Here is a 15,918-nt window from a genome sequence, read left to right on the forward strand (position 1 = left end):
TCCCAGCTCAGTAAGCAGTGGCTGGGATATCATATGCCATATTTGTTATGAAATGGAGAAAATGAATTATTTTAAACTTTTAAGGCTAAAAAGAAGAAGGGAGGAAAAGCATAAATGTGAAAGGGAAGGTAGGAACCTATCGCAGGTATCACACAGATATCGTTCCATGTTCCCCAGGTTTTTACTAACACAGGAACAGTTCAAATTTTTGTTAATATCCATGTAAAACGAATTCCATTGAAACTTTTGCTCCCTCATAGGAAGCAGGTGCGTAGTGGGGGTGGGCCGGTACCCTTGTGCCCCCCTAGACATGCACCGCCCCCTAGAGGTTTTTTCTCTTTTACTAATAGATTTTATTATATTTAGTAATTATGGTCAGATAACTAATAGTCAGCCTTCAGGTAGATTAATATAGATTTTAAACTTTATTTTTTTCTTAATACCGATTTTTTAGGGGGGTGCACACTGCACATCAACCGTTAGGGGGGTGCACACAAAAAAGTGCACCCCCTAGGCTAAACCTCCACTACGCGCCTGATAGGAAGCTGTTTCCATACGGTGGCAGCATTAAAACAGTGAAATAGAATGACGACTGTTAGACACAAGTTATTATATCAAATATTCCAATGAATATTGAACAGAGAAATTGCGCCTTGTAGTAGTTTATTTTCAAGCTACTGGATATGAATACGAGATTTTCCACTGTCGTCTTCCTATTTAACGGTTTAAAGGTCCCACTGCAGCAAATCAAAAATCTCCGATTGATAGCAAAAATTAAGAATTTTTTCAATGAAATGTCATTTTTTTAAAGAAAAAATTTAATTAAATCTGGCTGTTCTTTTCCTTTTCACAAGTTTCTCCATATCCAGGTTTCCAGTCTCCACCTCCCTTGCTAGTTCTTCAAGAGATTTAGTTTTCCTCACATCCAACCCGTCCTCACTCCTCCTCCTCTTCCTACTCGGTTCCAGACCCGGAGAAGAGGGGAAGTATGTTTCTAAACCCGTTCCAGGGCACTTGTGTACCTCCGTCTTGAAGGGGAAGTTATTACAACTATCACAGTAGAACCTTCTCTCATCCCTAATACAAATTTTAATAAATTCTATTTAACTTTTCCTTTCAAATGAATGTATTGTATGATGAATAAAAAGTATAAAATATTAGTGCTTAGGATCAGTTTAATTTTGGCCCGGATCCTAGGAGAAAATCCTGTATAACATGGATCCGGGTCAAGATTGTAAATATTTCTTCAGTTATTCTAATTTCTCTTTTTTAGCGCATATGTGAATGAATGATTGAATATTGAATAATACCCATGATTAGCAAGATGTTGCCAGCTCCAGCTTTCTTCATGTTGTAAAGGAAGAGAGCAGTATTGACAGGTTTCCATCCTAGGTTCTCCAGTGTGACAATCCCTGAGCAAAATCTTTATTATTTTATAAATAACATTTTTTCTTGTTTTCCTTATCTTTTTTTGTAATAAAAATACATCCTAAGGTTTTTTTAATTAAAATGATTCTTTGAATAATTATATTATTGAAATACTAGCTTTGGAATCCAGCTTTGCCGGGAGTTTTCTTAACATGTCTAAAAACATTTCAGTGGTTCTACCAAGTTCGGTCAAGTGTTTATGAATTATGATCGGACACTCGTTGAGTCAAAGAAAGAAACTGATAATTAATATTTTTTCGAAAGAGGAAGAAAAAAATCAATAATGCTTAAACTAAAGAAATTATTTGTCGATTTGGGTAAAACACATTAATTTTAAGGAAATAATTAATCCTTATGAAATCAAACGATAAGAGCAACAGGAAAACAATATTAAGGCACAAATAAAAACGTCAGCTTCATGTGGCCTCTAGAATATAGATGTCACAGCGAAAAACGTCAAGGATAAAACCGGTGGGCGTTCTAACTTTAAATTAAAGTTTTTATTGATGTTAAAAGTCTGATATCAGTACGAACATAAAAATGGAGAACTGACCTGATATGTTCACTAAGCTCCTCCAGATGACTGGGTAGGACGTTAGTAAAATAATCTATACTAATCTGCTCCTGGAAGAATAAAAGAATTGTTAAAATTAATATATATCAATATTTTTAAGGGACTGATAATGAAATTATTTGCGACTCTCAATAAAATTAACAAAGATATTTTCGTAGCAACGACAAGATAGAAACACCGGTCCTATTAATAGATGAAAATGATGAATTCCACGCCATTGTTTTGAGTTTCTTTAAACATATAAAGCCTTTTTTAAAACGTTCACGCCAAATTGAAGCAGATCTTAAAAATTTAAAAGTCAACCCCCCCCCAAAAAAAAAATTGGAAAGTTTTCTTTTTTCTCCGTACCTTGGACATATCAGTGATGAATCCACACCCCTCCGGACAAGCCAGAGTCATGCCACGAACCTTCCGACTCCGAGATACAATCTTCTTCCTAAGCACAGGGAGGAAATTATTTATATCTGATNCCCGTCAAAATTGTGTTATTGTTACGACCTCCGTAATTTAAAACGTTTATTTGCGTAATGCGTCTTGTTAAGTGGCACGGTCACAGGATTTAGGTGGTAATACCACTTCCCCTCTTTTTCATACAGTGTAATAGTAAATATATTCATAATCAGTAAGTTTAAAGTGAAGAAAAGAGAAAAACAATTTTAAGGGCAAGTTCACTAAGTACTTTGATGTACTTAATATACTTGGATATACTTGGATATACTTGGATATACTTGGATATACTTGGATATACTTGGATAATGATATAATTGGAATATTTGTATTGTGTACACTAAGAGAGCCACATGTGTGGCCATGAAGAGCCTTATGTTGGAGATTGATTTTTTTTCAAAACTTAAAAAATCAAAAATCATAAAATCTGTCCTTAAAGTCAAGCCTTAACATCTGTACATAATCTCTAAATGTTGGCAAATGTGAGTATAAACCTGTGTATGAGGAAAACGTGAGAGAGAAGAGTATATGCTGAATAATAAACTCCTTGAGCACCATCCTCCTTACATAAGCTACACTGCAGCTGACTAGCAGCTTTCAACTCTAAAATCAATCAATTAGTTAATTAGCATAAATCAATCAATCAACTCCTTCAGCACCATCCTCTTTTCATAAACTACATTGCAGCTGACTACTCGCTTTTAACTCTAAAACATTCAATCAATCAATTAGCATAAATCAATCAATCAACTCACTGAGCACCATCCTCTTTTCATAAACTACATTGCAGCTGACTAGCAGCTTTCAACTCTAAAACATTCAATCAATTAGCATAAATCAATCAACTCCATGAGCTCCATCCTTCATACAAAAACTACACTGCAGCTGTCTTGCAGCTTTCAACTCTAAAACAATCAATCAATTAGTGACCAGATTTTATAAATAGCGAGACAAAGTTGAACTACATAGATTTAGTTGAACCACTGGTCTTCAGTTTACACCGGGTTGTATATTTTATGAAGATCTGTGAGGGAAAGGAAAACTTAGACAAGAAAATGCAAGTTCATTCATCCTTTTCTATACTTTTTACTTAACAAATTTATTTGTTTTCCTAAAAAATCGATTAATTTCTCTAACTCAGTGATTAAAACCCTAAAGAAATATTTGAATTTGGCGCAACTAACTTCTGGAGGTACAAAATATTTTCAAAGAGGGGGGGGGGGAGAAATGGTTCAACTAAGTCTACGCTGTTCAACTATATCTGGCCCCAGTATCAAATATTTAAGCAATCAATCAGTCAATCAATCGATCAACCAATTAATCAATCAATCAATCAGTCAATCAATAGTCAGTCAATCATTCAATCAAAGCAAATTACAAATCAACAAATAATACCGAAAAAAGTCATAGTAAAATAAACTTTAAAATTCCGTTCTCAGAAATAACAAACGGCGGTTACCGCGGTATCATTAAAAAAAACATTCATCAAAGTTAGAAAATAAGTTTATTGCCAATGTCTGATCATAAGAGTATGATGAAACATATGATAAATTACATGTTTCGTTAATTAGATTGATCATTCAGTGAGAAAGTTTAAAGCTGTAATTGACAGGAAAAAAATCAATCATAAACAAATAAAATCATCAATAAAAAACCTTGATGGCTTGATGAAATTCAAACATTCTTGTCACATAATTGAATTAACTTTACCTCTACTCTGTTTCGCTGGAGCCATGATATCCATGGCAGCTATATTTGCGGCTCTAAGCATAGCTTCACTCTACAAAAAAAAGATTTAGATTAAAAATATTAAACACAATTATAGAAGAGAACCCTTTTGTAGGTACTAAATATCAACTACCTTTTACTCACTTGATTTAAATGTTTAAAATCTTGAATTATTTCCAGTTTTATAAGCGACGCTCATAACTAAAATTAATAACATACTATGCGAAAAAAATTAAAGAAGATGGGGGGGGGGGGGGGTCTTCAATTACCGTTGGATCTGATTTGATCTTAGGACCGTCCAGAGGATGACCGTCGGCATCGAACCCGGCCGGAACTGGACGACCTGAAGGATCAGCTACGACTGTTCTGCCGAACTCGTCGAAATCGGTCGGGAACGAGTGTATTTCGTCTAGCGGATTTCCAAGCTCGTCAAATCCTTTGGGTATTGTCTTCTCCAGAGAAGTTGGACGGACTTCAGTGGATTTTCTTGATGCTTCAGGGGAATCACTTCCAGATCTATGTTAGCAGGAAAATTATTGATTTTGATTAATAGAGATATAAAAATAAATTTGGAAAATTAATAGAGAAGTTTGTCCGATTCACAACAGTACCATTACAACCTTTGTCTCAGTCCAAATATTATAGATGTCCTTGTTTTTCAAGCTATTAATTGATAATTAAAATTGAGGTTTCTTGGAAAAGCGACTTGCGGATTTATGTAACAGTTAAAACAAAGAAAATGTCAGAATTCAACACTTTTTGAAATAGAAAAACGACGTTTTCTTCCTCATTGTTGCTCAGATCCGGGGATGCACCTTTTTGATGGAGATGTCAATTGAAATAACGTCAACAGTCCCTTTAAGATAAATAATTTTCTAATTACCTTTTCTTTCCTCCTCCGTAACTATCCATGAGGAATGATAAACTGCTCTGCTTCTCTGATTCTTCAACTTTCTCTGGTGCCGGAGCCATTTCAGGGACAGCTAACATCTCCTTCTCTCTGTACTCTCTCATCATAGCTTCAAGATCATCCTCCTCATCTTCTACATTCTCGGGTTCTTCAGTCTTTTCACCCAGCCTCTCAGATCCATCCTCTCCAGGAGGACTCTCACTCTCAACATTTTCTAACAACCTTGAGAACATCATGAACAATTTATATTTCAATAGCTATCATAAAATAAAATTAGAAGAAAAGCTATAAAGAAATGCCTCAAATAAAACCTCTTTCTTAATATTTCAAATCAAATTCTAATTCTTCGGTTGAAGTTGTTCAAATACCTGATTTCATTCTCTATAGCCTGCTTGCGTTGTGAGAGGAAGTTCATTTTCAGCATCTCGTACTGATCTTGCTTCTTAACCTTCTCCTTGACAGGTTCAATATTCTCCGGAGTCATTTCTTTACTCTCCTCATCATCAACACTTTCTCTTCGTCTTTCCTTCGCAGGTCTAACATCCTCCTCGTCTAGATCAACAACTTCAACTTCAGAATCTCGTCGCTTGTGTTTAGATTTCCGTGATCTCTTCTTCTCAGCCTTTAATCTCTTCTTTTCTGATACGATCTTTTCTTTCTCCTTTCTTAACTTTTCCTCTTCAATTCGGATCTTTTCGCGTAGTTCGTTCTCCTTTTTCTTAGTGACTTCCTTATCCCGCATTCTCTTCAGCTCTTCTTCCTGGAACCTCATTTCTATTTCTCTTCTTACTGCAGCCAACTTCTCCTCTCTTGTCAGTTTATCCTTTTCATCCTGAATCCTTTTCTCCCGACGCTCTCTTTGCTGTTTTTGTTCAATAGTCTCCTCAATAGGTCCTTCCTCCTTCATTTTCAATTCTACTGGTTCAACCTTCTCTTCATTCTTTACTTCCTGCTCTGCAGCCGGTTTATTAAAATCTTCCTTTTTCATTTCTTTCCGCTCTTCCTGGTTGTTTGAACTCAACTCCTCATGTTTCCCTTTTCCTCGCTTTTTCAGAAACCCACCGTAAATAATCTGGCGTTCCATCTCCTCTGTTAGATCAGGTTTAGAAGGTTTCTCCTTGGGGTAATAGTTTTCACTAAGCCGTCGAGGTTTCTGGTCTGACGATCCTCTTCTAGAGGCTGAAAGAGGTCTGTCCAGAGGAGTTGTTGGACGTGACATTCTTTCTCCGGGAGTTGTAGAACGCGAACCGTCCGGACTAGGACTTACTGATGGAGTTCTAGGGCGATCTAGAGGTGTAGGAGGACGCATTGGTTCGACAACTTTCCCTCCGAGTCCAATATTACCCTTAATGATATCATGTTCCAATCTGGGAGATATTTCAGGTTTGGGTTTACTTTCTCCAGGATAGTCTCCAGAACCAGACTTTCTTCTTTCCTTGTCCTGTTTCCAAGAAATGTTCATTCTCTCTGCCTCTGATCTTAAATCCCCAGATCCAGATACATTTCTTTCCTTCACGCTTAGTTTCTCATTGGAAGCTCCAAGTGGGGCGGGTATCACGGGTCTAGTTACTGAACTTGGAACAGGTTCCGGTTTCTCGGGTTTCTCCAGTTTATCGGAGCCATCCCCGGATGAATGTCTACGGATTTTGTGAAGCTGAGTGTACTCCGACAAGGATATCTTAGGTTTTTCTCCTGAAGGGCGGCGTACAACAGGTTCCGGTGGTTTCAGTTCGGTTGAAGTTTCAGTTGGTTTTAATTCGTTTGAGGGCTCAGGTGCTTTAAGCTCGGTTGAGGGTTCAGCTGGTTTTAGTTCAATTGAGGGTTCCGGTGGTTTCAGTTCGATGGAGGTTTCGGGTTTCTTATTTTTGAAGTAACTACTGAACGGTATGGTTGACGCGGCCAGCTCGCCAGGAAGTTTTGCGGTTTTCAAAGGAGGAGAAATTACTCGAGGATCTGAAACCGGGACAAACTGGTTTGGTAGAGTAGAACCTATGGTTCCTGAGACTGGTGGAGTACTTGAATTAGTGTTAACCTCATGAGAAGTGGGTTTGCTGGAAACAGGCATATCCACAGTGGGTTTGTCACCTTCATTACCAGTTCTAGAGGCGACAACCTTTTCAATCAAGTCTACAGAGGGTAAGTCCGGTTTAACTTCCGCTTCAACAGATTTTATCTCTTGGATTGCTGGCTCAGTGGACTTTTCGGATAAAACTGGAGTTATGACAGGTGTGATGGATGAAATTGAAGCTTCTGGTGGTTTAAGCGAGTCTGGAGTTTCCACCGTCTTGCTTCCAGGTTGTCTGGGAGTGGAACTTGACTGAGCCTGACCTTTAACTTTTTTAGGAGTTGTTGATACTACAACAGCTCCCATATGCTCCTGTAGATGCTCCCAATAGATAGTATTGTTTAGTTGGAACCCGCAGCTGCACACCACCGTTTTATCCTCCTTGGTGTGGACGGAGTTAAGATGCTCCTCAAGGGTTACAAGAGAGTGAACCAGGGAGCTTACCAACTCCTCTGAACTGCAACCTTAACAATAGAAAATAATAATCAAGATCTTGTAATGCACTAAATAATGCTTCGTTCAAATTTCTTTGTTCTGCAAGACAAGGTGGAGTTAATTTTTCATGAACATATGTGCCACTGAACGGTGAACAAGCACCCATTAGAGAAATAAACCAATACTAAGATGTAAAATAATTCTTGATTAAAATGCTGGAAGATATGGTTAAATAAATGTCAGTCTGGTATGATACAATCGTCTTTCTGGTCTGATTTGACAATATTCACCTGGCTTGAAATATTTTGAGACCGAAACCTTAAAATCACATCCTCCAGGGCATTCATACATTAACTGCTCCTTCTTCGATATCCTCTTAAAAATCTTCTTGTGATGACCAAAGAAGATGTGAGGGATGACCTTGTAGGTGCTGTTAAACTCCTGTTCACAAAACCTGCATTTCAGTTGACATGGATCGGACATTTTTATTCTGAAATATGTTTAGATAGTGAATTTCTTTGAGCCTTGAGTCAGAGAAATTTATTACGTCAAACTCAATCACAGTAGATCTTGAAAAAGGTAAATATCAGAAACAAGTTAGATCAGTGCAAGAGTTTGTCCTTGAGAGCGCTTACAAAGACCCCACCCGTTCCCGTATCTATTTGGTCCTTGATTTCATGTATTTTTAGCATAAACTTAATTATTGTTTACTTCATATTTTAAAGGTTATGTTAAGCTGCTTTTCTTTTGATTAAACTAGTAGCCAATTAGACCAGAGTTCCATTACCCAACCTAGCTGCGGCGCAGTTCCATTTCCTGTACCAGTCGCAACGCTTGGCGCCCTAGGCTAGCCTATCCTCATTGCTCGGCCCATAAATTTTCGTAACCTGGTCTAACACTCAAGTATGTATTTGTGATGAAGCTTTAAAATTGTCGAGAGGTACATTTTACAGAAGAAAAAATAAATTTGTTCAAATAAACAAAATTAACAATTAAATAAATTATTCATTTAAACTACAGACCTTCAGTCCAATAATGGGGTCTGTCTTAGTGAACGATTTTTGGACCCCCCCCCCCTTCTATCAATTTTGTACATGACGAAATTAATAAATTAGTATTTATTTAGTATTATTTAGGGTTAGGTTTGGTTAAGACACTTTCTGGGCCGAGCGCTGCGGCTAGGATGGGCTAGGGGGCCGAGCGCTGCGGCCACGGGTTAGGTTAGTTAAGACACTTTCTGGGCCGAGCGCTGCGGCTAGGAGAGGCTAGGGGGCCGAGCGCTGCGGCCACGGGTTAGGTTAGTTAAGACACTTTCTGGGCCGAGCGCTGCGGCTAGGATGGGCTAGGGGGCCGAGCGCTGCGGCCACGGGTTAGGTTAGTTAAGACACTTTCTGGGCCGAGCGCTGCGGCTAGGAGAGGCTAGGGGGCCGAGCGCTGCGGCCACGGGTTAGGTTAAGTTAAGACACTTTCTGTAAGATCCATGTACAAAATTGATAGGGGGGGTGGGGCAGGTGGGGTGTTCAAAAATCGTATACTAGGAAATTACCCGATGAAGCAATTTTTTGGTCCAAAAAGCGCTCTTTAGCATAAATCAAATTCTATTGACTTTCTTTGTCTATTCAAAACTTATTTATGTTGTTTGGATAAGAGAACATAGCCGCAGTGCTTAATCGCTCAAACCTTTCTAAAATATACTTAATGCTGAAAGCGACGTGACAAAGAAATATAACGAACAGTGCGTTCAAACTTTTCCCTTCAAAGTAAACAATTAAACTTTAAAAGCATGTCACACAACTAATGAAAAAGAGAGTTAAACGCTTATTTGATCACTTAACGACAATCTTTAAAGGTTTATTTTTGAGTGGTCGACTATTGAATGGTTTTTAATCCAGCTTAAACTGATGGACGTCTCAGAACAACCAAAATCAAACACCTTCAAAAATTCCGCCGCTGACCGCTTTGGGTCTTTATCCGTTATTATTTACTAGGATAAGCACGTTCTTACACAAATTCGTACATTCCTGTATATATTTTTACGCTTTTTATATTTATTCATAATATTGAAGTTGAATTTTTTCTCGTTGATAAAAATTATTTACTAGTAAGATTGTTATTGTGCGCAATGTGATGCTCCAGCTGCCGCGGACAATTTTAAGAATTAACCGGGAAAATCGTCTTCGTATTTTGGCTTTTGTATTGGAAGTCGTATTAACTAGAGGAAACGAACCTAACGTTTTTCTGACCTAACGTTTTTCTGACCTAACGTTTTTCTGACCTAACGTTTTTCCGACCTAAAAATCTGTAGGTTCGATTAGCGAAATGTCCCAAACTGACCTATAAGATTGGAAATATATTTAGGTCGGTTATTGATATATTTTAGGTCAGTTGGGAATATATTTTAGGTTGGTTAAAGCAACAATTTTAGGTTAGATAAGCATTCATTTTAGGTCGGTTGAGCAATATTTTTTAGGTCGGTTGAGCAATATTTTTAGGTCGGATGAGCAATATTTTTAGGTCGGATGAGCAATATTTTTAGGTCGGTTGAGCAATATTTTAAGGTTGGATGAGAAATATTTTTAGGTCAGTTGAGAAATTTTTTTAGTTCGGTTGAGCAATTTTATTAGGTCAGTTGAGCAATATATTTAGGTCGGTTGAGCAATATTTTTAGGTCGGATGAGCAATATTTTTAGATTGGATGAGCAATATTTTTAGGTCGGTTAAGCAATATTTTTAGGTCGGTTAAGCAATATTTTTAGGTCGGATGAGCAATANAAAAATTGCTCATCCGACCTAAAAATATTGCTCATCCGACCTAAGAATATTGCTCATCCGACCTAAAAAAATTGCTCATCCGACCTAAAAATATTGCTCATCCGACCTAAAAAAATTGCTCATCCGACCTAAAAATATTGCTCATCCGACCTAAAAATATTGCTCATCCGACCTAAGAATATTGCTCAACCAACCTAAAAATATATATTGCTTAACAGACCTAAAATTGTCACTAATCCGACTTAACCTTCCTGGTAAACAGACCTAATATATATGCTCAACCAACTATAAATATATCTCTAAATCTTAGGTCGGAAAACCTATATATTTCTCATAGTATGTCAAACGTACCTAAAGCTTTTTTCAACCAAACCGACCTAAAACACGTGCAAACTACTCGATATTTAGGTCAGAAAACCTTTAGGTTAGAATCATCTAGGTCGGAATATACGGCACCATCAAACCAACGTTTATTCGGACAGACGTTTATTTACACTTACTTTATAGGTTCATATAACTATCATTCAATTGTGGGACATCATATGACCGGCCAGGGAAGGTTAATTTATGGATAGACAGAAGAAAAAAATCTGCCTTGAAAATACAGAGGTTTCAAAATCCACTAAAAAAAATCGATAAATCCACGATTTCTTTTATTAAGTTTGTTATTGAATTGGCATTGAGGAATTAATCAAGAGTATTTGATGTTTCAATGCGAATAGTTTTGTTCGTGATTTGTTAAATCTAAAAGTCGTCCTCCTCTTCCAGATATTTTTGGTTCTCGAGCTGTAATAAGAAGAGAAAATTACAGGTTAAAATCTCGAATGGGCGATCGAAGCGGCCTGGAAGCCTAGTATGTTCAAATAGTTGATAAGAATAACATACATTCCTTCAATTAAATTGTAAAAAGGATGGATAATTTTTCAGCACTATGAAGAAAGAAGAAGGTTTTTAAGTTTCGAAAGGTTCCTAATGTTCCTAACCCAACCTTAAAATGTATAACGGAGCTTACTTGAAAACTTTGTAAAAATATCTTTTAAACTATTTTCAATTAAACTTTACTTCCTGCTCTCATAATATTAATGTTCCTCTACAGAACAGTGTTTGTTAATTTATGGGGGGGTATTTTGGTTGTTGGGTTGGGGGAGGGGAGGAAGGGCTAAACTCTAGACTATTTCGTTGAAATTTCTTCTTTGAAAAGGTGAAATGGTGGGAGATGAAGCAAATAAATAAGCAGATTGATAATTATAATGTGTCCTACCTGCCTTCCTGTAGGATTCTATCTAATTAAAATGTATCCTACATGCCTTCCTGTAGTATTCTATCTAATTAAAATATATCCTACCTTCCTTCCTGTAGTATTCTATCTAATTAAAATGAGTCCTTCCTGCCCTTGTCCAAAATTCTTCTTTATCAAAATGTATCCAACCTGCCTTCCTGCAATATTCTATCTATTAAATTGTATCCTTCCTTCCTTCCTGCAGTATTCTATCTATTAAAATGAATCCTTCATGCCTACCTGTAGTATTCTTTCTATTAAATTGTATTCTCCCTGCATTCCTGCAGTATTCTATCTATTAAAGGGTATCTTTCCTGCCTTCCTGTAATAATATATCTATTAAAATATATCCTTCCTTCCTTCCTGCAATATTCTATCTCTTAAAATGTATCCTTCCTCCCTTTCTGCATGGTATTCTATCTATTAAAATATATCCTTCCTTCCTTCCTGCAATATCCTATCTATTAAAATATGTCCTTCCTTCCTTCCTGCAATATTCTATCTAATGAAAATGTATCCTGACTGCCTTCCGGTAATTCTATCTAATTTGAAATGATCCTGCCTACCTGCCTTTCTTCCTTCCTCTCTTCCTGCCTGTCTTCCTGCCTGTCTTCCTACCTGTCTTCCTGTCTGCCTTCCTGTCTGTTTTCCTGCCTGTCTTCCTGCCTGTCTTCCTGCCTGTCTTCCTGTGGTGTTCTTGCCTATCTTCCTGCCTGACTTCCTGCCTGTCTTCCTGCCTGTCTTCCTGTCTGTCTTCCTGTCTGTCTTCCTGCCTGTATTCCTGCCTGTCTTCCTGCCTGTCTTCCTGCCTGTCTTCTTGCATGTCTTCCTGCCTGACATCCTCCCTGTCTTCCTGCGGTATTCTTGCTAGGGACAATAACAATTTTGAAAGTCCAAGTTTCCTCTCTCACTCCTCTCACCCTAAAATTTGATTGGTTAAGTTGATGATTCTATCAGAACTTTTCTATTCCCTGGATCTGCATCAATAAACTTTTATTTTTATAGTTTTATATTCAAGTTCTCTATCAGTGAACCTAATTTATTTTAAACCTTTCAAAACATCCATGGTGATCATTTTATATTCGAATTATATAAATAAAGAATTTTCCTGGCTTCTACTATAGTATACAAAGCATCTATCATATTCATCTCCAAGCTTTAACGCCAAAATACGCATGTACAATTATCCTTTTACAATTTTCATAATGATTCATTCATTCTTTTTTAATTTTCTGATTAGTCCTGAAAATCGCAATTTAGAGCTTTCTACGATCCAATATGATGTAGGACAATCTTGTTGTCGGATAGCAGCAAATCAAAACCGATAATGCAGAGAATGCAGAAAACTCTTTATTTCCTAAAAAAATGAAATGGATAATAATACATAAGTTTGTTACAAAGTTTTATAATTTTATAATGAAAAGGCTCTTACGATCTATTGACTGATAAGACGGTTAAAACTGTCGGGGAGTCCTAAGACGTTTTTTATATATTAAAACTTCTGAAAAGAATGACAATTAATTGTTAACGAAATTCACTAATTCTTTATATGAAAATATTTTGTTCACAATAATAAAGTGTTTAGACTCCGTTACCGGAGAACAAAGAAAATGGGGCGAAAATTATTTGGTTTGGTGTCCCCGAGAGGGAATTTTAAGTTAAAGACGACATTACATGGATGGGCGGGGTGGGGTCTTGTAGTTAATGGTTGACAAATCTGTATAAAAAAAAAAATGTTAAAGCATGTAAAAGAAATATTATCAAGTGTGTTTTCAAGATATTCTCTGTTTTCTTGAAGCTCCTGTGGGTGCGTTTTTGTCGTGTACAGTGAGTATAGTTGCAGGATAAGATATATGATTACTAATAGTTCTCTATTCACTGTGTGCTGAGTACTCTATAGGAAGGGGCGGCCATCTTGTTTTTGTTAATTTTTAAACGATCAAGATATTTTTTACTTTTGGAAGGCTCCACGAGAATCTAAAAATTCAGCATTTGTAAAGTTATTTCTTCTGCCTTACATATATTTTTTTATGGTTTATTTAATGATTTGGCAAGGAAAGAAACAAGTTTACAGTTACAGAGAGTCGTGAATGTTTTAGAAACAGACAGTATTCCGTCCAGTCGTCTTTGAGGTCTCATCCTTCGTAGGTAAAACTTTACATTATGCAAAATTATTACTCTGAGAAAAGATAAAAAAAAACCAAAACTATTTATTGAAACGTTTCAAAAATCGATCTAACCAATCGTTTACATTTTTTCATTTTAGCCTTATATCTTGTTTTAAAAGCTAAGTTTACACAATGTTTAGTTTTTTGTGAAGGCTTTTTAAAGTAAGAAAACCTTGACGGTTAAAAACAAAACATAAAGATGCCCATCCCTACTCTATAGTATCATCATTTCCTGTACTAACCTACCGCCAAACCTACTCTTAATACTGTCTCCAACAAAAATCTTTCTTCTCAGCTTTTTCTGTGAATCTTTTAATTTTTTAAACGAAGTGCTGCAACATATGAATTTCCCAATAAAAATAAAAAAGTTCATTATTCTTATTCTTGATTGGTCCTTTTGAAGAGAAACATCGCTAATGATCTGCAAATCTTCATTAATATGGTCAAAATTATGCAACATTACTGATACGACTTTGCGACCTTGATAAATTAATATCCCACTGTATCTCTTTATAACGATGGTCGAGAAACAACGGGGATTGTTTGATGAGAACCGTGACCCTTTAGAAACTGTATCTCTGGGAAGGAATTCAGTCTTTGCCACAAAATCTGACTTTCTAATCCCTACATCTTTGCAACCCAACCTTAGATATTTCAAACTTTTAATTCTGTTAGATCAAATAATCTAAGTTTTAAATATGAAAGGTTTACACCATTGCAAACTTAAAAAACAAGAATAGATATACTTAAAAATATAAAAATTTAAGTTTGTGGCAAAGATTTTCAATTCCTTTACTTACATAAATCTACCTTTGTCCAGATTCATGTGTCTATGAGAATATTAAGGTTGAAAGCATTTAATCAGCTGAATTGCCAACAACCAAGGAGAGTATAAACCAAATATCAAGGATTCTAGGCTCTAAGGATGAACAAATTTTCCCGCATTTCCAGGAATTCTTTTCATGTGTAAAATGATTATTCCTTTCCTCGATTCTTGGGTGTTTTGATATATTTTCTATATCTTGGAGCTCAAAATATACTTCTTTTATACTTGATATACCCAATTTAGGGTTAATCCTTAAAAATTGATATTTGCATCCATATTTTCGCAAATTGTTGAAAACCTCTTGAAGAATTGAGTCATTCATGGAACAAAAGAATGGACAAATTGAATTTCTTCGCACAAATCAATCCACACTGTATTTCCACCAGCCAAAACCAAACTTCCTCATAAGTACTTTTTATTAATAGAGAGAATGTTTAACGTCCGTGTTGGTTGATTTATTTCTCTAGAAGAAAGTTCAGCGTATGTTTACATACAGTACACGATATACAGCATGAAGTACGGTGGTCAACATTCTCATACAAGAAGAAAAAGTTCAGTTCCAAGGTGGTAGGGTCATTTTACAGTACGTTTACGATACACTATCGTCAGTTTGGTTTTGGCGGGTGGAAATACAGTGCGTATAGATTTCAAATATAGTTCAGGAACAGTCAGTAACTATATTCATCTACAAAACATACTGAAATAAGTTTATCTTTCCCACCAAAATCACATAAAATAAAAAGATGAAAACGTTAAGGGGGCCCTGTCGTTTCCATCTTTTTGATAACCCAAATTTGTTCACTTTAAAAATTTCACGTTTTGACGTTCTTAATTAAAAATATTACTGGTTTTTTCAATTTGTAATTTTTGCAAACATAAATTGAATTTAAACACTTCTAATATAATTAGTTAATTATTCCTTTTCCCACTTTTCTCAACACTTTAAATCTATCCTTTTCTGTCTAAATCGTTTCACTTTATTTGATTGAACTACTATGAAGTAAATTTGCTTTTTTCACGAAATAGTTTCCGTTCTGCTGGAGACTCAGGAAAATTTAAAGTTTAAATGACATTTCACGCCAGACTCAGTACAATAATAAACTTGATTTATTTTTTTAGATTTTATCTTTTAAACCTTATTATTTGTCGTAAAATATCGAACTAAATATTCGCCACTATCTACATAATTAAGCTCTTCGCTCATATACAGGGTGTCCCACGAAACATGACAATAGCAAGACGACTTGAAAGTCGTCTTTGATATTTGAATTTATTTTTGACATTTA

At 36.1% G+C, this 15,918-nt stretch overlaps 1 protein-coding gene across 1 annotated transcript; it reads right to left on the reverse strand.

Annotated features, from left to right (window-relative positions):
* Positions 1-66: 66 nt before the first annotated feature.
* On the reverse strand, positions 67-8,093 carry LOC111702933 (titin). Its single transcript, XM_023474747.1, has 11 exons — positions 7,878-8,093; positions 5,456-7,616; positions 5,061-5,309; positions 4,447-4,693; positions 4,160-4,229; positions 2,944-3,052; positions 2,351-2,438; positions 1,982-2,052; positions 1,311-1,412; positions 844-1,077; positions 67-184 (listed from the first exon to the last, which is right to left on the reverse strand). The coding sequence occupies exons 1-11, from the start codon at positions 8,068-8,070 to the stop codon at positions 67-69; spliced, it is 3,642 nt and encodes a 1,213-aa protein (XP_023330515.1). The 5' UTR covers positions 8,071-8,093.
* Positions 8,094-15,918: the final 7,825 nt, after the last annotated feature.

The sequence above is a fragment of the Eurytemora carolleeae genome, unplaced genomic scaffold, assembly GCF_000591075.1.
Source record: "Eurytemora carolleeae unplaced genomic scaffold, Eaff_2.0 scaffold485, whole genome shotgun sequence".
NCBI lineage: Eukaryota > Metazoa > Arthropoda > Copepoda > Calanoida > Temoridae > Eurytemora > Eurytemora carolleeae.

Coding starts and splice junctions, on each gene's coding strand:
- LOC111702933 (XM_023474747.1), bottom strand. CDS start 8,070: ATGTCCGATCCATGTCAACTGAAATGCAGGTTTTGTGAACAGGAGTTT. Junction 7,617..7,877: donor CTCAAAATATTTCAAGCCAG/GTGAATATTGTC, acceptor TCTATTGTTAAG/GTTGCAGTTCAGAGGAGTTG. Junction 185..843: donor ATGGAGAAACTTGTGAAAAG/GAAAAGAACAGC, acceptor TTCCTGTGTTAG/TAAAAACCTGGGGAACATGG.